General features: G+C 42.9%; 1 protein-coding gene across 8 annotated transcripts in view; it reads left to right on the top strand.

The window, feature by feature from the left end:
- The first annotated feature begins 6,728 nt into the window (after positions 1-6,728).
- The window catches only part of KALRN (kalirin RhoGEF kinase), an 872,788-nt gene continuing 855,429 nt past the window's right edge, over positions 6,729-24,087 (top strand). For 5 of the 8 annotated variants that reach the window (XM_061609058.1, XM_061609053.1, XM_061609054.1 and 2 more), the window contains exon 1: positions 6,729-6,862. In XM_061609058.1, the coding sequence (XP_061465042.1) occupies positions 6,790-6,862 (73 nt within the window). In that variant the 5' untranslated portion in view covers positions 6,729-6,789. The remainder of the gene's footprint in view (positions 6,863-24,087) is intronic. The other 3 variants (XM_061609051.1, XM_061609050.1, XM_061609049.1) reach the window with 2 other exon arrangements.

The following is a 24,087-nucleotide window of genomic DNA, read 5'->3' as shown; positions in this document are numbered from 1 at the left end:
AGACCTTGATTCAAGTCTGAGAGAGGAAGGGAGAGTACAAGGGGCAAATTATTGGGCATTGCTTGATACTGGTGCCGCTCAGACATTACTGAGGCCAGATTTAATAAAATCTGAGGTAATATTACCTCAGGAAACTGTGACTATCCAAGGAGTGAGGGGTCAACCAGAAAGTTTGCCTGTGGCCCTAGTGGAAATGACTTGGAGAGGCCGAGAGGGCCGATATAAAGTAGGCATTAATGCCCAGCAACAAGAACCAGTAATACTGGGAAGGGATGTAATGGGCGCCCAAGGAAAGATCTATGTAGTGACCAGACAGCAAATTGGCAGAGAAAAAGAAGCCATATTAAGGGGGGCTGAAACAAACAGGGTGGAATCTGTTAACCAGCCTCAGGTCACCATAGCAACCACTAGCAGGCCTGCTGAAGAAGACAAACTGTATCAAGTGGTCTCTGGGGAAGAAGCAGAGCAATTCAGGGAAGAGCTGCATAAAGATATCAGTTTGAAGCAGGTAAAGGAACAAGCCCTGACCCAACAGATTCCTTTCACTGACAAACTGAGGAATCAAGTTGTGTGTGAGAATGGGATTTTATATAACTGTGGATGCCTGCTGAGAGAAAGGATGAATGTGAACCAGTGAAGCAATTGATAGTACCTAGCAAATACAGAACCAGATTGCTAGAGGTAGCCCACGATGTCCCATGTGCAGGACGTCTGGGAATAAAAAAGACCAAGAGGAGATTGGCTGCACATTATTATTGGCCAAATATCTCCAAGGATGTAAAACAACATTGTCTATCTTGTGGAATATGCCAAAAGGTGGGAAAGAGTGGAGTAAAGACCAAGGCACCCTTAAAGCCCCTTCCTATAATTGGACAACCCTTTTATAGAGTGGGAATAGATTTGGTGGGCCCTTTTTCCAAACCCACAAGGCATGGCAAGAAATATCTAGTGGTGGTGGTGGATTTTGCCACCAGGTACCCAGACGCAGAAGCACTGAGATCTGTAGAAGCCCCTGTAGTGGCAGAGGCTTTATTAAAAATCTTTATGAGGCTGGGTTTCCCTCATGAAGTGCTGACAGATCAAGGCAGTGTATTCATGGGAGAAGTGATGCAATGTATGTGGAAATGTTGTGGTCTAAAACATCTAAAGACCACTACTTACCATCCCGCCACTAATGGGCTAACTGAGAGATTCAATGGAGTTTTGAAGGGCATGATCAGAAGCTATGTTCAAGATCACCCACAAGACTGGGATGAACGTTTGGGATGCTTCTTATTTGCATACCGAGAAGTCCCTCAGGAGTCAACAGGCTTCTCACCCTTTGAACTAATGTTTACTAGAAAAGTGAGGGGACCTTTGGAACTGCTAAAAAATTCATGGGAAGGAACTCTGGGAGAGTACAAAACTTCTGTAGTAGATTTTGTATTGGAATTCCGCAATAAATTAACATCAATGATGGAAGTAGTGAAAGAGAATTTGAGTCATGCACAGGAGAAGCAAAGTTACTGGTATGACAGAACAGCCAGAGAACGTGTGTATGATGTGGGAGATATGGTTATGGCGTTCATACCCAGGAAACATGACAAATTACAGGCTAACTGGGAAGGACCATGTACCATCAGAGAAAGGCTTGACACAGTGACATATGTAATCACCACAGACCAATTAAACAAAAGCAAAGTGGTTCATGTAAATATGTTGAAGCCTTACCATACCAGGGATGCACAGGTGTTGCAAGTTACCTTATTCCCTGAGGGAAGTGGGCCTGAACTTCCAGATTTGGTACAGGAAAGCAAAGACAAAGGAGGGGTAGATCAAGTGGAATGGTCAGAGGAGGTAGAGGAGGAAGTAAAAGAAGAGATTCTGAGAGTTTTGAAAACCTATAGGAATCTCTTTAGCAACAAACCTGGCCGAACCAGTATAGTTATACATTCCATTGATACTGGAGATCATGCCCCAATCAGATCTGTTCTGTACCGTGCGAATGGGAAAGTTTTGAATGGGATCAAAAAGGAGGTGGAAGATATGCTGGAATTAGGAGTGATCAGGGAATCCATCAGTCCCTGGGCCTCAAGTATTGTCCTGGTTCCGAAAAAAGATGGAACGACAAGGTTTTGCATTGATTATCGGCTAATCAATAAAATTACTGTTCCAGATGCGTATCCTATGCCTAGGGTAGACGCAATGTTAGAGTTATTGGGGGCAGCAACCATTATCTCTACACTAGATCTCTGTAAAGGATTTTGGCAAATGGAACTAGACGAGCAATCCAGAGCCAAAACTGCCTTCAGTACACCAGATTGGTTATATGAGTTTGTGACCTTACCCATGGGACTAAGGAACTCACCAAGTTCATTTCAGAGGCTAATCAATACTGTGTTGCGAGGCATGTCAGATTTTGCAGTGGCCTATATCGATGACGTGGCCATTTTTAGCAAGTCGGTGCCTGAGCATGTCCAACACCTGACAACAGTATTGGAGGCCTTAAGAAAAGCAGGCCTCACAATAAAAGCTAAGAAATGCCAGTTTGGACTAAAGGAAGTAATCTATTTAGGACATAAGGTGGGGAGTGGGAAAATCACCCCCTTATGGAGCAAGGTGGAGGCAATACAAGCGTGGCCGATCCCCTTAACCAAAAAACAAGTAAGGGCATTTCTGGGTGTGGCTGGTTTTTATAGGAAGTTTGTGAGAAATTTTGGGAAAATAGCAACCCCCTTGCATGAATTGACCAAGAAGAAGTGTTCTGAGCGTGTGGTATGGACGGATGAATGTCAGAAGGCTTTTGATCTGCTGAAGCAAGCCTTGTGCCAAGGACCCATATTAATAGCACCAGACTATGAGAAACCATTCATCGTGGCTACAGATGCGTCGGACCTCGCGCTGGGAGTTGTCTTGCTACAGGAGAGAGAAGGCACTAGACATCCAGTGGCGTACCTGAGTCGCAAGCTGACGCCGAGGGAGAAAAACTATTCGTCGGTCCAGAAGGAGTGCCTAGCGGTTGTGTGGGGACTGAACAAGTTGCGCCTATACGTGTGGGACGAAGATTCACAGTGACTACGGATCATCGGGCCTTGTTATGGTTGCAGACTATGAAAAACCATAACACTATGCTGCAGAGGTGGTCCTGGGCCCTACAGGACTATCAAGTGGACTTCCAGTTCATAAAAGGCAAGGACAATGTACTGGCCGATGGACTTTCCAGGCAAGTGGCTGGGACTGCAGTGACGTGACCAGACAGAGGAACAAAGAAAGACATTTTCCCCATAGATACTTTTATTTGTTAACGCGACGTATAAATCCTGGAACAGGAATAATACTCTGCCGTTGTTTAAGGGGGGGGGAATGGGATGTTCCTATATATTAGTGTATATATGGTAAGTGCTGGTTGTTTAGAGTATACATGGTAAGTAGTGAAAGAGGAGGGGGAGTGAATGGGCAATAGAATGCTTGATGATTGGCTGAATGTTTAAAATGGCTGACAGTATAAATGAAAGGATGACAGGTAAATCTGGGTGAATGTGAGGTGGTGAATTGTGGAATCTGGGGGGAGAAGAGAAAGAGTGGATTGCTTGGTGGGGTTTTAGAGAGTTGTTTACCAGGAGGGAGGTGGAGTTCAGATTAGTATTGAGTAAAACCATATGCTTATGTGCCTTAAGAAGAAATCTTGTTAATCTTGTTAGCTTTGTTATCTGTAATAAATACTTAATTTGGTTTACCAAAGGCCTGATCCTTGGCTGGGGTTTCACAGACCAGAAGGGAGGGTAAGGTAATGACCAAGGCTGAAGGGGAACTGTAACAAATGGTGGCAGCGGTGAAGAGAGTAACAATACCAGTATTCAGAGTCTCTGGGAATACTAGTATTGGGACGTTACTGGTGGTTGCCTAGCAGGGGGATCTGTTGAGATCTGTGCTAGAGCGGGGAGAGAAAACATAAGAGAGAGCGGTCCGGACTGGTGGAGTCCCTGGTGGTGCCTAGAGACAGGCAGTAACCATGAGCAGGTAGGAACCTGACAGGGAGAGCCAGGGAAGGACGCATCACAAGGACATTTCATAACATTGTTGCCAGTATTGGAAAGGCCCTGCCCCTTGTATTCACCCACCAAAGCTCTGTTGTCAGGATCCCAGAGCAGATTTAATAGGCTGATTAGAGAGTATGGAAAACTGGGCATTGTGAATGGAACCAGACATATCAGGCAGGTCAGAAAAGTCACAGAGACTAGAACTAGGATGTTGTTCACATCTTATAGGAAGTGATGAAATAATAAGCAGCTATGGAAGTTGTAAAAATAACAAAGAGTGCTGTGGCGTCTTAAAGACTAATATTTATTATGGCATAAGTTTATATGTGAGTTCACAATGTGCTAATTAAGAGGAGGGCAGTATTTCCTAGGGACAGTCAGGTCTTTTATTTATTGGGGACAGCGCTGTTGCACTCAGGTCCTGCTTGTGGGCTTACCATAGGCATCTGATTGACCACTGTGAGTACAGAATGCTGGACTAGATGGGCCATCGACCTGATCCAGAAGGGCTATTCTTATGGGCTTCATTACCTCCAGTTTATCATTCAGGCACTTATTGTTTATTAAACAGCATCTTTCTACATGGCGCTTTACAGAATAACACAAGCAAAAATAGCCAGTTCCCTACTCACAATGAGCTTACATTCTCAATTTTAATGGGGGAGGAGAGGGGGTAGTTTTGCAGGAATTTGAATATATGTCAATCAAATCTCATCCTTTGACCAACCATGTCTTTGTAAAGCTTTTACACAAAAACCACTCATGCTGTCATCTACTGGCTGGGCTCTGTTCTTCAGTCAACAGCTTTGAGACATGAAAGGTGTGCCCAACTCTACAGTTAGAGCAACTGTTACAAAATAGAAGGCCGTTTGAATACTGCTGCAAGAAGCAGATGCTTGATCCCATCTTACAACCTCTAAAACTTTCTACACTGATAAAATTTCTGAAGTCAGTGTAGTGTACTAAACACTAGTAGACACTCCAGCTGCATGCAGATACCTGACAACACCAAGAGGCATCCAAATACATAAGAACTTTGACAACAGATTTTTATTTTTACAGTGGTGCATATTACTGTCTTGAATGGAGAAAAATTAGTATAAAATACTTACAGAAAAATCAGAGTCTGTTATGATGTAACACTATCCAGTGTCACTTCTTCCTGTGTAAATCTGTATGTTCCTTTCCAGGTAATACATATGTGGTGTCTTTTGGGACAGAGCACTCCCAAATGCTTCCATCATGTAATGCTGAGCTACAGACATATCTTCCCCCACCCTTATAAAAAAAAAATAGTGATCTACACAGTCTAAAGGCATAATCTTGGTAGCTTCTAGGAAAAAGAAACTCACTCACTTGATCTACAGTGGCAAAGAAGTATGTAGAAATGGGCACAACAAGCTTGCAGTGTGGTGATGCCACAGGCAGCTCTTTTTATGGATTTTCAGCTGCAAAGCATGACCTTGGAGGTAGCCTTCAGGATAGCGAGGAGTCACTTGTTGGAATCCTGTTTTTCCTCTTTCGCTTTCCACTTTCCCTCACACAAACCTTTGTGGACATCTTCAAAAATGGAACTTCAGGTCCTATTCTGGAAACTATCATGCCCCCTAATTATACAACAGTCTGCAACAATTACCAAACTGATGTCTGCAGAGCTGCTCTTCTCCACCTCTCTGAAATTAAACAGGGGCCAGTTCCCTACCCTTTCCTGAGCTATATACACCCCCAACTCTCCCCCAGTGGATTGCCCCATGCACCTGAAGGGTGCCCAGCCCCAACCCCTCTTGTTTACTTGTTACCTTTCCGGTTAAGGAGGGAACTATTTTAATTGCTGTTTCTATAACGAGAGGGCAAGTGGAGGTGAATCATCTAAGGATGGCAAGTCGGGCTGTGTGTGTGTGTGTGGAGAGAAGACGCTTAGTAAGGTGGGCTGGAGAAAGAAACCGAGAGAGAGACGGGGATGGGGGGAAACTGCTTTGACCGGGAAGGTGGCCTGAGCGATCGAAAGATCTGAAAAAAGAGGAAGCCCCTTTGGTCTCCTTAGCCCAGGGTGCTTGCCCTCTTCCTCTCACACACGAACCTCTCTTTCCCTTCCCGCGGTTCTTCACCTCCCAGCTTTTCCTGCCGCCTTTCAGGAAGTCTCGCCAAAGCTATTTGCAACAATGAGAATTAATGGACAGTGGAGTGGGGGAGCTTGTGGCGATTGGGGCTCCAGGAAAATTGAGCTGTCATCTCTGTGTTATCCCTATCTTTTTTGTTTGTTTTGCTGGAGGAGGGGAGGAAGAGCGAGAATCACGTGTGAAACAAATAAGAGAAGGAGGATTGCCAGCAAAAGCTGTGTGTGTGTGGGGGGGGAGAAGAATGATTAGAGAGTAGGTCTGAACAATAGAAAAGGAGGGGGCGGGCGCAGCGGGCGCCGCCACCGGTGCGTGTGTGTTGTACGCCTTTGGGGGAAGGGGAGGGGACCCTTATCCCTCAGGACCGGCAGCAGCAGATCCCAGCAGATATTCTGGAAGGGATGGGGAGCGTCTGGGCGGGCTGCCGCTGAAGGCTCCTCCATCCCTCGCTCCTCTTCCCCACACGCCCTCCCTGCCTGCCTGCCGCCCTCCCTTCTTTTGGCGCGCGCACGCTTGTGTGTGTCTCCTTCTCTCTCGCCCCTCTTCTCGCGTCCTCTCCCTCCTCCCCAACTCACTGGATATTACCCAGCCGCCGGGATCGCCGCTGCTGCTGTCGCTGCTGTCGCGCCTCCTGGTTCTCCCCAAGCCCAGCCATGAACCCCGCCGAGGGGGCCGCGGAGGAAGGGGCAGTTCCCGATTCCGAGGTGGATGCCTTTTTCCGAACAGGTAAAAAATGAGAGGGGCAGCGGCGAGACAGGCTCGGCTGCCAGCGCCCTGGCGAGACCTGGAGGCGATATTTGGGGATTCGTGTTGTGTTTCTGGGACTGGGTGATGGTTTTACGTTGCGGCGCGTGTGATGTTGGAATCCCTTTGTTTTGGGGGAGGCAAGGAGATTGTTTTTCTTTGGGGGGTCTCTTAAGGATAGGCATCCCCTAATGATAACCCCCCTCTGATTCTCTGCCTCTTCTTCCGCCCTGCATTGTTTTCTCTGGTTATGTATATGCTTAGTCTTCTCTCTATCTCCCCCCCCCCTCCGTTAGGACAGACCGGCAGACCCTTTCCGACAATCAGTCATGGTCTCCTTGCAAAGCGATGCTTTTTGTGTGTTGGGTTTTGGGACTGTTTTCTTCCGCCGATCTGGAAGGGGGGGGCAAACTGTTGGCTGTCAATCATTTGCTCAAGGCAAAGAAGACTGGTGTTTCTCGCTGTTTTCTCTCTTCCTGTTGGTTTCATTCCATATATGTATACATACATACATATACATATATATATACATACATACATACATACATACATACATACATATATATATATATATATACATGTATGTGTGTATGTATGTTACACATATATAGAGTTCCTGGGCTGGGTGGCTAATAGATCATCATTAGATACAACACGCACGCACACAGCTGCGTCTCGCTTTTCGCAGAGGAACCGAGCGATCTTCGATCACTTTTGGGAAACCAAGAGTAGGCTTGGTTGCAACCCATCCATCCTCCCCCTGCTCTGCTTCAAGCTCTTTAATACACCACTGCATCTTTCCTATCCTGCTGGCTTGAGCTGAATGCGGGGCTAAATTGCCGCCCTGGGCTCATACTGAGAGGAAGGGCAGAATATAAATCTAATAAATAAAGGTGTGGGTGTGTGTGCGTGTTGTGTAGACTAGGCAAGATGGGGCTTCCTAAAGACGCTTTTGAAGCTTGGCTGATGTATAGGTTGGGTCTGGTGATGGAGCCAGAGGCTTAGATATTAGCCATCTTTGAGCTGCTGCCTATGATATACTTAACCTCGCTGGATGAGTAAGGAGGAGGAGGATTGTGGGTGGGGAGGAGAGTATTTAACAGCCATAATTAAGTTATTGTGGAATGGAGTTAGCCTTTTGATCCCCCCTCCTCCTACTCTTGCAGGTAGTCTGTGCTTTCAGCCACCAATAGATGACATGTTTGTAAATGCATCAAGAAGACCCCTATTTTCTCTTGTGCATCTTAAATGTGTGGTGTCTTCCTTTGATGATCCCTGATGAAATCTATGCATAACTCCCTCCTTGCCTCCTGGTACCACTTGTGCACTTTATTAACCAACCACAGTGGAACTGAGTGTGTGTATCTGTGGGCATTTGCGTGCATGTGTGTGAAGACCTCACTGATATGGTTTTTTGCTTTCAACAAGGTATGGCCTTTCCTGCTATGAACTTTTCAGGCAAAGTCTTTTCGAAGGTGATTTTAGAGGGCATGTCAAGATGTAATTCAGTGTCAGGGGAATTGATGTTTGGTCTCTGGTTTCAGGGGAGGGTGCTAACATACAGTAGAAGTTTGAATACAAGCAGCTGTTACTACATAAGAAGAGGGCACAGAGGGGGTGGAGTGGTTGTGAAACTTGCATGTACACAGGAGAGCCCCATGTCAGGTCTTAAATTATGTTCTTAGCTCTGATGAAAGTGTAAGACACATCCCCCCCAGTCTTTTCCAATTCTGTTAGCAGAAATTTCATGGGGAGGGGAGCATTACAGGCAACGGTGGAGCTTTAATTAAGGATAGTAAAGGATTAAATGCTCTCTTTAGATGGAGGCTTGACCCTTCCAGACTAGGGCCAGTTTTTACTTCAGCAACCACAGCTGCTTTGCTTTTCCAGCTGCCTTGGTTCAGCCCTGCTGATCAGTCATGGGGAGTGTTCCTCCAGCTACAGCAGATCGCATCATCACCCAAACTTTTCAAGAGATTTATTCCTGCAGATCCATGACAGGCTCCCTGGCTGCTCTCCATGGAAGGCTGCACCCCATTTATGTGAATATGCTTTGATCTCAGAGGATAAGTATAATAAGGTCTGGCTGTGTGTATATCTCATAAGCCACATGGTGCTGATGGATATTTGCCTGTTGATACCTTAACAAGACTACAAGCAAATCAATTATAGGTTTCTCATGGCCCTTTAGTGCACAAGTACCCTGGAATGGTTTAAATGATACCATTTAAACTATTTTCTCCAGCCTTGCCACACACCCATGCCTTTAGTTCCATTGACTTTTCATTGAAAGGTTATTTTTGGGTGCATTTTTGGAAGTTTTAAGTAAATGCTCACTTCTTCTGTAAAAAATGGTGCTAAAAATAATATTCTGATCAGATGTTTCCTTTTCTGACTGCTTCGCCAGAAATTCTATACCAAAATCATCTTGATTACAATCCTGTTTAGATTCCTGGAAGGTTTCTTAGCATTCAGATCCATTCAAGTTTGAGATGCTTCTACTTTTGTTGCATTGTTGTGCATGCTCTGATTTAGTTTCACACAAGAATTTGTTACTCATTCATAGAAGCAAAAAAGTGTCATTTGTTTGTAGTGATAAGGTAATAGGAAGGCTTTTAAATTCATATGAATAATGATGTGTGTGTGTGTGTGTGTGAGAGAGAGAGAGAGAGAGAGATCTACGCTTTTGGCTGTGGGCCCAAGCATGACAAAATCAAGTATCTCTTATTGTAAGAAACCATTTAGGTAGGAAGGCTTCTTGTTGTTTGTCTCTTTGCTTTGTATATGCTTGTGTTTAGAGTGCTTAGAGTTGCTCTTGTCAGTGTTAATAGATGCTAGAAAATGGAAGGGGAAGGAGAGGAGTGGAGTCAACTAAGTATTCAAGAAAGAAAGTCTTGTACAGAGAGCATTCATAGTTTTATGAAATAATAACATCTACACTGAAATTTTCCACTGGTACAAATAGAAAGGATTGTGGATCATTAATCTATACCACCATCGTTAGCATTTTAAGTTTTTCCCTGAAGTCTGTTAATCATAGTTTGCTGACTTCTGCATGCTCAGGGACTACCTTCAAATTGTGGTCTGGGGGCTAGAACTATATGTTGCCCTTAGGAATAAGCAAACACCTTACTGTTCTCCCTAGAAGGGGTCAAGCCTTTTGTAAGTGCACCAACCTAATGCTTGCAAAGGTTCACAGTGTCCAGAGCCCCCTTTGCCTCCTCCTTCCTCTGCTTCAAGGCCTACAAAATTTAACCTTGAGACAGGGAAAGGCTGTCGTGGCAGGTACTCCTAAGCCCCAGCAGAACATCTTTTGCTGCCAGGAATCTTATGGTTCTTTATCTTTTAAGTCAGAGTTGGACTGGACAGACTTCCAAACGAAGGACAACTTCAAATAGAGGACTGTCTTCTGATAGCCCATCAGATAGAGGTTTGTCCTTTGTAAAGCAGAGCATTTTGCCCCTCTAGCTGATAGTGACAATCTGCTTCTAGATTTGTTTATTTACATCTTTTGTTGTGTTTGAATAGCATTGTTTCCCATAGAAGTATCAAGAACTGAGCTAGGTACAACCAGATGAAAGCGTAAATGTGCCTTGCACAGAAGAAAACTGGACGGGTGGAGGAGTGGGCAATATTGCTTCAAGAGAACTTTGCAAGTGGCAGTATCAACATCCAGAGGCCTTGGTGGCATATCCAAAAGCAATAAATATACTCTGCACATGCAGTCTGGCTATTAATTTGTGGTTGGTACGGAGTGAATAACATCCATTAGATGCTTGTGTAGTTGAGAGAGGCCTTCTGGCATTGGAAAATAAACTAAGTTCTCTGATGATATGAACAGACATTAATGCTATCACGGAGGCCATGAAAGCCATAGTTGTGATGTGTGCAGTACTAGAGAAGAGTTGGAGCGTGAATAAAATAGGCCATCTTGATAAAGAGTTAATAAAGATCACACACTGTCCTGGACCTACCTGTCTACGCTACGTGCATAGGGCCTATATTTTTTACTCAGCCTTCTCAACTTATTTCAAGTTAGACTGAACACTTTCTTGTTTATATCTGAGAATGGGTCACATAAAATGTTCTCTGTATGAACTCTGTGCAACTTCACATTGATTTTTTCCCCTAAAAAATGTCTGAACATAAGGGTCTCCTGGATCTGAACAGAGGTCCATTTCCTCCAGCATCCAGTTTCCACAGTGGCCAATCAGATGTCTATGGGAAGCCCACAAGCCAGACTTGAGTGCAGTAGCCCTCTCCCTCTTTTGATCCCTAACTACTGGTATTCAGATGTGTGGTGCCTCTGATCCAGGAAGTAGTATATAACCATCATAACTAGCAACCACTGAAAGCCGACAGCATTCTCCATGAAGCTCAAAAGCATGTGGCCCCATGTTCTTCCAGTTGTTGACCACTAGAAAATAATATTTTGTGTGTGTTTAATTTTATTGTTTGCCCACCCTGAGCTTTTGGAGATAGCAGAATTAAAATTTGAATGTATAAGGAAACATAAATTCCGCCCCCTTTAATGTGGTTGTTCAGATGTTTTGGATCTTTCATAGGCTTCTTGGATAAATAGGGCTGTATGTAGTTTTCCATTTGTGAGACAGAATATAAATTACTTTGTTGACTGTAACAATGGGAAGTTGTGTTTATACTTAAAAAGGAGGTGGCCTTTCTAGCAATACTTTCCACTACAATAAAAGATCTGTAGGGAAATCTGATTTTCTGGGTATTTCAAGAATTTCTTTACAACACTTTGGTGAAAACAGACCAAACAATATTTTGTCTAAATTAAATATTTATAAAGGAAAAGTGACAGAACTATACAATACACATTCATGAATGCCAGGAAAGAGCAGTTTTTAGTTCTATCCTTACAGAGTGGGGAGGACCTTCATTTTTCAAATTACTATTGTGCTGTTGAAATTTAACGTTGGTTATATTTGATAAGATACATGATCTTTCACTGATATTCTTCTACTTTAAGGCAATGAATTATTCTCTCTGTGTGTTCTCCCCATCTTCTTTCCATGGACTAGTGTTTCAGACTTTTGTTATTGTTCATTTGTGCACAAGTGACTGGCAGTTCTATCACTAAACAAGATGAAAATGAATGATTGGCAGTAGACGAGCTGTTTGATCAATAGAGGCTCTTGAAATTATGTCTGCAAAGGAGAGTTCCTTGAGGCTGAAGAGCTATACGGCTCTTAATAGGACACAGACATTGATTCAATCTGTTTGTCTCTGGTGGTGGACAATGTTTTTCATGATGCCTTTACTTCCTTGCTTTTAGACTTCATAATTGATCAGGGTAACCTTCATGATGCACATTAATCAATGAGCCTGAGATGTAGAATAGATTGTCATAATTTGGCAAGGAATCCCTGTGTTGACTTTTAACACTGTGGCAGTTTTGTCCTGTCAAATTACTAGTCAGGAGCAGACACTGCATAATGTTGCTGGGGGGAAATGTGATGGTTTGTTTGTTTGTCATTTGGCCATATAGCCAAGGTGAAGGTGAATTAAAGGCCAGACGACAGTGTTCTTTTTTTTTGTCTGTTAGCATTACATAGGAAGGTGGCCATATGCAATCAATGAGCAGATAGTAATTTATAAAAACAAGGGATTAAATGTACAACCTGCCACTCCCCCCCGCACTAGAAAGCACTCTTCAGGTGCCGTAAGCATAGTCATTGAACATGCATACAAGGGGCAATGGGATCTTTGTGGAAGTCCCCTACTCTTTCTACTTGGTGTTAAATTATAGATTGTCTGCTAACAAGACTGCAAACAACAGTATGCATGTAGTGCACTCTGTGTGATCTAGAACCCTGGAAAAGCAAGGTTCCAGACTTCATGCAGGGCTTTCTCTACAGATATAGCTGTCCCTGCATATTATCCCATTCAGATAATCAGCTGACTACATGTAAGTTCCTCCCTCCAGGTGTGTTTAGTCATCCAATTTAAGTTATTTGAAAATGACACTGGTGCTTTAGTGAAACTTTTTTAGGCTTCCTTCAGAATTCCTTTAATATTTCATTTGATCTCCTCTAATATTTCTAACTTGGATCACCAAGGGATGTACAACATCTCTATGAGAGAGGTTTCTAGTCTTAATTAAATTGTGACTTGCTTTAAAATCTCTCAGATGTTTTGCTAGAAGAAGAAGCTGAAATTTAAATTTTACTTCAGCTCAGTGGTAGCTGGTGCCCTCTAAAACTGTCAGGGCTGCTGTGAGGTCATAGGGGCATGGCCAGCGAGGCCATGGCCAAAGTCTTATTTTCTTCCCATCCTTCTGCACTGAAAGTTTCTGTGGATACTTAAACATTGCAGTTTTACAAATAGAACCTAAAGAAACTGAGAAGTGTCTTACTTTGGTTTAGAAGGGGTCCACAAAAGATAGTAAAACTATCAATAAAACAAAATGAGAGTTTATATATGTATAAATGGAATGGTTAGAGCATTGGACTAGGATCTGGAAGACCCCATTCAGCCATGAACACTAGCAATTATTTTAATGTCATGCTGTGTTCTGCCTGCCCACCCACCCCAGAGAGAGAGAACACACGGTGGCCACTCTTTTCTTTCAACTTACATCTGGTTAGATGCAAAACAGCAGTCCGCCGTCCGCCCCAAGCAATCCATTTGGGTCCTGCTTTTCCCTCCTCCTCCTCTCCCTCCCTTTCCAACAGTCAGCAAAAGGCCCATCAGGGCCAGGGTCAAGGCCTACCTCCCCCAGCCACTGCCATCCTCCTCCTCTCCCTCCCCTCCAACAGTCAGCAAAATGCCTGTCAGGACCAAGGCATACATCCCTGCGCCACTCTGCAGTTTTTCCCTTGCTCCTCATGCAGCAACATACATCCACCCACCTATACTGCACAATCAAATACTGAACTGAACTCACACAGAAATTTTGCTGCTGATTTCAAAGGCTGGATGCAGATAAAGAATCATGCTTCCTGCAGCTTTAGCCTACTGCTTGCAAAAGTGTTGGAATAACAACGCAAACTCAGAGAGGAGCCAGTGCAGATTGCAAATGCATGCATCTGATTAGCTCAGATTGAAATGCATTGGCAGGCTCTTCATAGTCCTCCCTTAATGCTATGGAACTTCCAATGCATTTCTGAGGGATTCCTCCTGATTGGTTAGAGCTTATTCTATGGGAAATAAAATCAAAATGGAGGTCCTGGAGGTCCTGAGGGGACCCCTGCCCTCCCTAACCTACTAGAAATTTACCTCTGGAGACGGGTGGGACCATAGCAATGATTGTGATTGGCTGTGCTGTTCAGAGATGATTGGCTAGAATAGAAGATGCGCAGAAACAAGGCCAGAGTATCTCTAAACGTGAGGTTCTGTATTGAATATGAATGTAAGGAACAGAAAAGGGACTGGAGTATTAGGTTTGGAGGGTTAGGGTGTCAATAGATGAGCATGCCTCTAATATATAACTTGAATGAGTGAACAGATTGTATAGGTATCACTTGAAGTCAAACTGGTCAAGAACATATTAGCTCTCATTAGCTGTTTCTGCCCTGTATAGGGAAATATTTTAAGTGTAAGGTTGGACTTCAGGGAAGAAATAATTACACACCTTTCAAAATGGATGACCCATTGGGGGAAATTCTCCTTTTGGGACACGTGTACTTGGCCTCTTGTAGGCACCTAGGAGCCTTTATGAAGTATTTTGTTGCTTCAGCTGCTACAACTTATAGTTCCAATTAAGCTTCGGTATAGATACAAAATTCCAGTTTTACTGAGGAACTATGACACATACTTGTACAGTAACCATTGGTATTTATGAATATATTAAAAGGCAAATACTTGCAATGTGCTAGGCTTTATTAACCCAAATTTCCCCGTAAGATGACTTGAAATATCAGCATGGCTGAGGGACAAATGAGAGGGATTTGGGCTCATATTTTATTTGGATGGAGATCCTGCTTTTAATATTATAGTGAATAAACAATTCACATGGAGCAGACAACTATTAAACCTCATGGAATTCAGTGCTTTGCCAGAGTGGGGTCTTGTAAAAGAAATGCTGCAAAAAGACTTTTAAGCACAGGAAAGGAAGAGAGCAAACAGATCAAACTAAAATGTAATGATTTGATGAAACATAATGATAAAATGTAATGATGGAATTGTGCTTTTGTAGTCACCTGCATGCCAAGGTACTGTAAGAGACATATAGGGTGCAATCCAGCCACTTGTGTTTTATGCTGCAATCCTGTGTCTACTTCCCTGAAAGTAAGCCCCATTGGATTTTCTTCTAGTAGATATGCAAACGATCATGCTGTTAGCCATTCATTTTGTTCCTCCTTCTTGAGAAAACAGGAGTTCTTGAGATTGGGCTATGCAAGCACATTAGTCAAGGCAGGAGCTCAGAAACAGCTTCCTCATCATTTTTCGTCATATGAAGACTCGTGCTATATGGCTGGGAAACCTTCATTCAAGTCCCACCTGCAGTTTCTAACATGATGTGGATAGATTTTGGTTGCCAGTTCTTGGAATATGCAGATTCAGTCAAGGTAGCTTTGATCCAGACTTGGGCCAAATGTGGCATCATCAGTCTTGTAGAGATGTTTTCCTTTTATCTCTGCATCTAACATTTGCAGTTAAGAAGTTGCCTCTAAAGTGAAAAGCAAAAATCTCTTTGTGATTTGAAAATGATTTTCTTTTACACTTCAATAGCGGAACAAAACTGCTATAATTAGGCATACTGTACTTTTTACTCTAAAATCACATCATGCTTGGTTGAGGATAATGAGAGAAAATTATCTTCATTTTAATAATGGCAGTTGGTGAGGAGCAGTGCTGTGGTCATTTATATTGTAAGAACGGTCTTTGGTGGGCATGTGCATGGAGGGGAGAGGCTTTGCCTCTAAGTGAGAGTCAATAAATGTTGATAGAATTGCCAGCTTTCAAACTGGTCCTGTTGCTGTGTTTTAAACAGCAGTCTAAGACAGAAATTGAGCATGAGAAAAAGTCCTCATCACTTTATCTCTTCATGCCAGGATACATGTTTTGACATGTTTAATTTTACATGTTGATGGTTCAAGATAAAGAAGCGGGACCAATAAAAAGCTGGCAACCCTAGTTACAGGATTAGGGATTGGATCCATTGGTTGGTGCCGGTTCGAAAGCATTTTGTTGACCTAGAAGACTAGCATCGATTTGAGTTCATTCTTTATCTGCTAGCTGCTGCTTTTACTGATCCATGGGGGTTTTTGGCTTGGAAAATATATTGATATTAATATTGATATTTTTTTAAAATCAATATTTTGAAGGCAATATTACAATTTATAAAGGAAATATCAATATTTTCATTCTTAAAATTAATACTATAGAGGCGGGTTTTATATTAAAAAACCTATTTTCAAAATTAGCTACTACATTAAAATCTGATCTTCAACTATTGAGAATGAGCGAATTAATGGAAAATTCGGTAACAAATCCGAATTGGGTGGAATTCTAGCACATCCCTATAGAGGATGGAGTTGCCAGTTCAATATTGCAAAAATAAGTGCTGCTTTGGAGCTGGTTGGCATCTGAAAGAGTAATCTGTTGCATTCTATTGGACTTTGATGTTTTGAAATATAGGGACACCAGTAATTTTGTTTTTCTGACAGATCTTGATGCATGTAGTAGTAGAAGAAATTAGCAGGTGAAGCTTTCTGACATGCAGATGCAGCTATTGGGGATAAAAGAACAGCCTGCTAGATTTCGGCCTGGGAAAAAAGAGTTGGCAATCTTAGTTAGATGATCAAGAGGATTCTTACCCAGTAAGAGCCAGGTTGCATTGGAAAGGGGAAAAAAACATGTTTCACCTGCAGGTATGTTTGACACAGGAACCCTGCCGGGGGGGGGCAGGGCAGAAGTGAAGCCATGGGGTGCTGATGGAAACTGATGTGGAAGATCTCCAGCATCCAACAAACATCCTTATGGAGGGCTGTTGAGAAGAAGTTGTACTGACATCTAACATCTCCAGGGTCTGCTTGTCAGAAGTAGGCATTCGGACAATTTCCTATCATCACAATGAAAAATCATCATGATCAGAAATCATCCTTTTCAGCCCCCCTTGATGCTGTCATGCACACCACAGTGAGTGGAACCCTCAGGGATCATAAAATTGGGTGGATGGTGGTCCTGCCTTTGGTTGGTTAATTAAGCTTGTTTTGCCTCTGGTGCCTTTCAGCTCTTTGAGTCTGTGATCAGCGTATGTCCATAGTGAAAGTGTAAGTCCTGACAAGGCTTTTCTCTGTTTTTAGACATGCTAGTTTAGTTCTTTTCAGATTCCTACAAGCCATGTGATGTTTTTACTTATCCTGCTGGTAGTATGCTCAGCAGATTGGAGTGGGAGTTTCAGGGTCAATATTGGAGGTGGAGTCCACATGGAATCCTGAATAATGTTGTGTCTTTCTGGTACTATTCCATACTTCTGGTAGAACACTAAAATGCCCGATAAGAGTTTCCAATAATGTCTGTCATATACTGTTGGAAAATTGTGCAGTGCTGGCACGATGTATATTGTGGATTCCATTAGAATTCCCTGTGATTACATTGCTATTTGGTTGGTCATGCTGTTAGTTAGGTGGGTCTTCAAAGTTTTGTTTTATGTTTATTTTAAAGACTGTGTCTACATTATTAGCTCTTGCATGTCTAGGGAGCCTCAGAAAGTGAAAGGAAGGATCATCATAAAGTAGGTGAATTACCAAATTGAAAGCTGTCCATGGTGATAGACCCGAGGCTCAATAAGCCTAGCATTACTAAGCACCCATCAGTGAACAATGAATGGCTAGTGATGGGCTGTCTTTGCTTTGGTGTGTCACAAATTATGCAGATCTTCTGTGCAGCTTGTATGTCTTTAGTCAGGAATGATATGGTACTGGACAAACCAGTGCCAACATTCATTGTGATGAAGTGAGATGTGGATTCTGTGATTGCATCTAGCTGCAGGGCAGATTGCACAGACTGAACACATTGGTGCCCGTCTGATGCATGTCAGGTTTGCAGCGCAACACTGATCATGTTGGTGCATCTGATGTCTAACGGGCCTATGGCTTTGTGCTGGTGCAGCAAGAGCCTACACTGAGCTATAACAGGGAGCAATCTGTCAGAAAGTGCTGTGTTCTTTTATATTACTTTTTAAAGACAACCAAAAAGAGCAGGTATTTTTGAATACAGGAAATATATCTGGCCTTTAAGTGAATGGCTCTGGCTTAGCATAATGCTACTCTTGATATATTTCAGTTACTTTATCTGAATTAAAAACTAAATAGTAAAGGGATCTTTCTTCATTCCTTAATGTGCAAGAAAACAGAATTTGATCTGATGTGGCTGAAAATAGAATAGAAAATAGAATATGCACTGTTAAATAGACTTGATGATATTGTGTGATGTTATTGGCACAGATCCTGAGTCCTGGAGTGTCCTGTGGCACTCCTGCTGTTTTAATCAGAATTGGCAGCCTATATGCAGACAGCAGCATCAGCAGAGAACAATGGTGTCTGATTCTTATTTGTCAGCTTGGACAAAGGGCCTGCTGATGGGTTATGGTGGAAGGGAGAGCATTTCTTTTGTATGATGATACCAGCATGGCAGATGGCTAATTGGACATGATAAACCACTTGGACAACTGAAAAGTGGGATGAGAGGAGGGTGAAAAATAGAGGCCTGTGGGGATTATCAACTTCTGCTCTGACATGTTAAAGAAAAGGAGGAAGTTCTCTGTTAAAAGCAGTTGACTTTAACTTTGGGGGGGTTGTTGTTGCTGCTTGGCCATATGTCATCCAGAAAAGGGTGGAGGTTGCCTATTGAACTCCTTACTGAGCCTAGCTAATGTAAAAGTGTATTTCATTAGCTGCAAGCAAATCATATTACTGGATGAAAAGGTAAGGAAACACAAAGTCCCCAGAGATGCCAGTTCAGCACTTAGCAAAATTAGCAGATCACACTCTTGTCGGAGAAACATTCAAGTGTTACCCCAAAGAGGACCTAGATGGGTTGGAGTGAGGGTGGGGGAAGAACATTGTTACACTGGCTGTTTCAGTGGAAATGGAATCTGTGCCACAGTCTGGGGATTTGATCTGCATGCAAAAATAAAATAAAATAAAAACATTGATAAAATCAAGGAAGAATTTATATGGCCAATCAGTGTATTCATATATTTCTCACTCCTTGAATTTAGTTATGGAGCCACGATTTCAGAGCAGGACTTCAACTGCCAGGCTTGTTTGCTATGCTAATGATTAATCTATTTGAAATGATGAAGTGTCAAGATAGTCTTGAATTTGTTAAATCAAAGAGGTACAGAAATTAATGTTGCTGATTATTGAAGCTGAGAGAGAGGGACATCTCAAGGTATATTCACATGAATCCTCCCTGACTCAAGCAAAAGATGGTCTCTTTGATATCCATGTGGCAGTAAGTAAGGACTGCACAATGATGTGAAGGCCGTTACATCTGTTCCTAATGCTGAAGAAGTGTATGTGTCCTCTGTTTCCGGGGCTGAGGTTTGCAGAGTTGGTTGTGCGATTGTAGCTGAGTTTGATACAGCCATGAGATAACTGCATAGATCGTCTTATGACTGTAGTGGAGTTTCATAGATCACTAACATACAGTTAACCTGTTGTTCAGACATGAGCTGGAAGGTGCTGCTGGCTCGGAGGTGCCTATGAGTAGACTGGGATAGTGTGCTGGAACCCAGCAGAAAGTCACTAAGAGATAGGTGCCTTATGTGGGTGTTTTCTCCTTTCCTTTCTGAACCAAGGATATGGTGCATTGTCAAGGGGAAAGGGCACCCTCCCCAACTTTGCTGGTTCAAGACTAGAGTTTTATCCATGAGCCATCAGAAGGTAAAAAGATGGCAAAAAAACTCAGCCATCATGCAAAGCTTTATATGCAATAAACACCACTTTAAACCTTATCCTGAACCTTGTCAGAAGCTGTGAAAAATTGCTGCAAGATCTCTCCACCATCCAATGCATTTAAATAAAAGATCGGCTGCTGAATATTTCCCTACCATTAGCTTCCATATAGATACAAGAGCGAAGTACCCTTGCCCAATGTGTGATCCTCCAAGCCATAAGCAGCCCACCAGCCATGTACTGGCTGCCACATGCGTGCTATCACATCACTCCAAGCAAAAAACAGCAGCAAAAGAACCAAGGGAACCTCTGGTGGGCTCTGCATCGTACATGCCTGATGAACTGCACTCCGCTGACAAGTCACAAATTGTGCAGATCTGCTCTGAAATATTTATCAAATTCATACCTTCCAACGATTCAGAAGTGAAAACAGAGACTTGCTTGGAGCATCCCCATTCTCATAGTAAGAATCACTTTGCAACTGCTGCCTTTCTCCCCCCCCCCAACTATTACTCATTGCTGAAGACACTTTGCGTAGCTGTATTCACATATTCTGCAATAGTACAACATTTACTGATTTAAAATCTAAGAATGTGATGGCTAGAGGTATTCTAGAACAGTGGTTCCCAAACTTATTTTCCCACAGACCACTTGAAAATTGCTGAGGGTCTTGACGGACCACTTCTTGCGTTTTCTGTCTGTTGTAACAATTGTAATACGCTGTGTTAGATCATGTATAGTTTTTAATTGTATTTTATTGCTTTTATTTCTTATATTGTATTTTACTGTATTACAACTTGCATCCTATAGAATTCAAATTATAACACAATAAAATGTCATATACGAAATAAAAGAAGCAATAAAATGCAATTAAAAATCAATATGAATCTTTAATGCGGACATGGTGCAAGCCTCCTGAATGAAGCTCGCGGACTGCAGTTTGGGAACCCCAGAAAACATATTGTAGGACAATGATATTTATCAGCAATTTGAAAGAATATTTCAATATCTGCAGCATATGCAGCTGTAGGCTGCACAGTGCATGGTGCTCATGCACATAGATGTATCTGCTTATGCACTTTTTATTTATTTCAAATGCTTCCAAGCTACCCTTCAAGCCTATTGTCTTCCCAAGGCACCTTATAGTAACAAAATATTTCATAACTAATCAACTTCTAAGAATATTCAATTACCAATTACAACGAATACTAGAAAAGATACATGATCTGCCCACCTATCCACTAGCAATGCAATCTTATGGACCTGTACTCAGAACTAAATCCTGATGTGTTCAATGGGACTTACTCTAAGATAAGTGGGTGTAGGATTACAGCTTGAAACCTCTGGAGCAGGGGTAGGGTCCTCCAGATGTTGTTGGACTACAGCTCCCATCATCCCTGACCACTGGCATGTTGGGCTGGTGACCAGTAGGCATTACTGTCTCTAGTAGTTTTCCATGAAGCCTGCACGTGTGAAGACGTAACTGTGGTTAAGGAGGAGTTATGTCTATGCCCTGTCTGGGAACGGACGGCCAGGGCCGTTGCTATGGTAGCCATCTGATAGCGACTGGGAAAGTTCTAACAGAGTCTATGTGTTGTCTTTCTTCTGAATTATGCCTCTGAGCTGAGAGGCTGTCTTTTGTGTTTTATCTATGGAGAGAGACGTACCAGAAGGGGGGTGACTGAAGAATCTCTACATGTATTTACTCTTAAGCCTCTGGCCTTAATGTCTTTCAATAAAGACTCTTAACATGCTCTGAAGAAGTTTCTTGCTCAACTTAACTCCAACGTAATGTATGCTGTTTCACACAACAACGCACACACGCCAACAGTGGTAGCAGAGGATGGTTGCGCTCCACAGCGCATTACACGGGAGTAAGTTGCTGGTCTGAACGGCAGACGGAGTTCCAGAGAGGGCAGCTTGATTCATTCAACCAGACGGAGGTGAGCAACATGGCTGTAAACATGTCTGGGGGAGGCTTGCCGATGGAACGACTTAATGAAAAGAATTATGGCAGCTGGAAGCCGAGGATGCAGGCTTTGCTGATAACAGAGGAGTTATGGGACGTGATTAAAGAAAATCCCCCGGCGGTACCGACCGCGGCCTGGAAGCGTCGAGACCAGAGGGCGCAGGCGTTTATAATCTTGGCTCTATCGGATTCTCAACTGATGTGTGTGAGAGATGAGCCGTCGGCTAAGCAGATGTGGGACGCGTTGCAGGATTTGTCCCAGGAATGGCAGCGGAGGCAGGAGGCGCAGAGAGCCCAGCCGGTGGAAGCTGTCAGAAGCAAGGAGGAGAAATGTGCTGAACCGGAGCAGGCTGTCGAAAGCAGACAGGAAAACAAGCGGGAGCAGCAGCGGCTGAAGTCTTGTGGGGCTCGTGGGCATCTCCGTAAAGATTGTGCAATCAAGCGAAACTCCAGGGATGGAGGCTTGAAGCAGGGAAGTGTGAACTTTGTTTGTAAACAGAACTCTCAAGATTTACGACCTGTGAACTGGTTGCTCGACAGCGGAGCAAGCCATATATTAATTACAGACAGACGTTTGTTTTACGTTTCAGAAGAAGTGAGAGACTTTGTTTTACTTGCTGATGGATCACGGAAATCCGTAAAAGCTAAAGGTCTGGTTAAGTTTGACAAGCTTGGCATAATGTCAGACTGTTTGTTTGTTCTGGAATTGGCTTATAATATTTTATCAGTTAGCAAACTGGTAAGTTGTAATTACTCAATTTTGTTCCACAAAGACCAATGTTTTATAATGAGGGGAGATGAAGTGTGCATGCAGGGAAGCCTTAATGATTCACAGTTTGTAATAAAGAGCAGTCAAGCAGGGTGTGCTGTGTTAAACGCTGAGGCACAGGTACATCAGGGCTGCGTCCATGAATGGCATCAAAGGCTGGGGCATGCAAACCTTGACACGATAAGAAAAACCCCTTTGCACAGTGAAGACATGCGTTTAAAAGTTTGTGGACAGTTAATGGATTGTGATTCTTGTAATCAAGCTAAAATGACTATTGCACCAATAAACCGGGAGGCTGAGAGAACCACAACAGCTCCCTACCAGCTAGTTCATGTTGATTTATCAGGGCCAATACATGCTTCACGAGGAGGTGCGAAATTCTACATGGTACTGGTAGATGATTTTTCAAGATTTTGTCATGTTTTTCTGTTAAAGCATAAAAGTGAAGCTGAGCAGAAGCTGAAACTGTTCATTAAGAGAATAGAAACTCAACACTTGGTCACGGTGGGGGCTATACACTTAGGCCAGGGAGAAGAATTCATGGGTAAAGCACTGCATGAAGTGCTGGCAAGTAAGAAAATAGCACTTAAACCTTCTACCGGGGTTGCAGAGAACAAAACTAGGATGCTGCAGGAAGCAATGAGAGCCATGCTGCTGGATTGCAGTTTAGGGAATTCTTTCTGGGCAGAAGCAATTCTTTATGCGAATTACATTCACAACAGGGTGTTACACAGTGCTATTGGAATGTCTCCTTATGAGAAACTTACTGGCAGAAAGCCTAGAATACAACACATTCAAAAATTCGGGGCAAGGTGCTGGATCCACATTCCACAGGGAAAAAGGAGGGGCAAGCTTGCGCCCAGAGCACAGCAAGGTTTTGTTTTGGGATTTCAGAATGCATATTTCAGAGTTTGGTGTCCAGAAACACAGCAGTTAATTCTGAGCAGAAGCATTAAAGTTTCAGAAAAGCCTTGGGATCAAAGGGAGACAGTCCTTCTTACAGGAACAAATGACACACAAACACAAACACGAACACAATCACAGAAATTTAAGCCAGATGTTGACATTAAAGTGGAAGGTACACAAATATCTCTCAGAGATGCTTTGAATGAGCTCATTTCTGGAAAACGCAGATCAAAGAAACGAAAAGCTGAGGAAATGGAAGCTCTTGCGCAGGTTGTGCCAAGCACAAGCACAAATGGGGGGGCAGAGAGAGCCGAAGCTCTGGTTCCTTTAAGACGCTCCACGAGAGCGAATTTAGGCAAACCGCCTGACAGATTTACTGTGGGATTAATAACAAGTCCTGGAATGAATAAAGTTGTAGACATGGATCCTGAGACACTTTATTTGACATGTGTTGAACCAAAGTTTGAGTGAATAAAGTTTTGAACTGTACTGAGATGTAAGTTTGAACTGTACTGAACTGAAAATGCAATGTACTGAAATGTATGACTGTATGACTATGTATTATGGAGATGTATTTCATGTGTATTTTGCAGTCTTAATGGAAAAAAGGGAGGCTGTTGGGCTGGTGACCAGTAGGCATTACTGTCTCTAGTAGTTTTCCATGAAGCCTGCAAGTGTGAAGACGTAACTG

This window comes from Rhineura floridana, chromosome 2 (genome assembly GCF_030035675.1).
Source record: "Rhineura floridana isolate rRhiFlo1 chromosome 2, rRhiFlo1.hap2, whole genome shotgun sequence".
Lineage (NCBI taxonomy): Eukaryota > Metazoa > Chordata > Lepidosauria > Squamata > Rhineuridae > Rhineura > Rhineura floridana.
The sequence above is the reverse complement of the archived record's forward strand: the minus strand, read 5'-3'. Positions and strand labels throughout refer to the sequence as shown.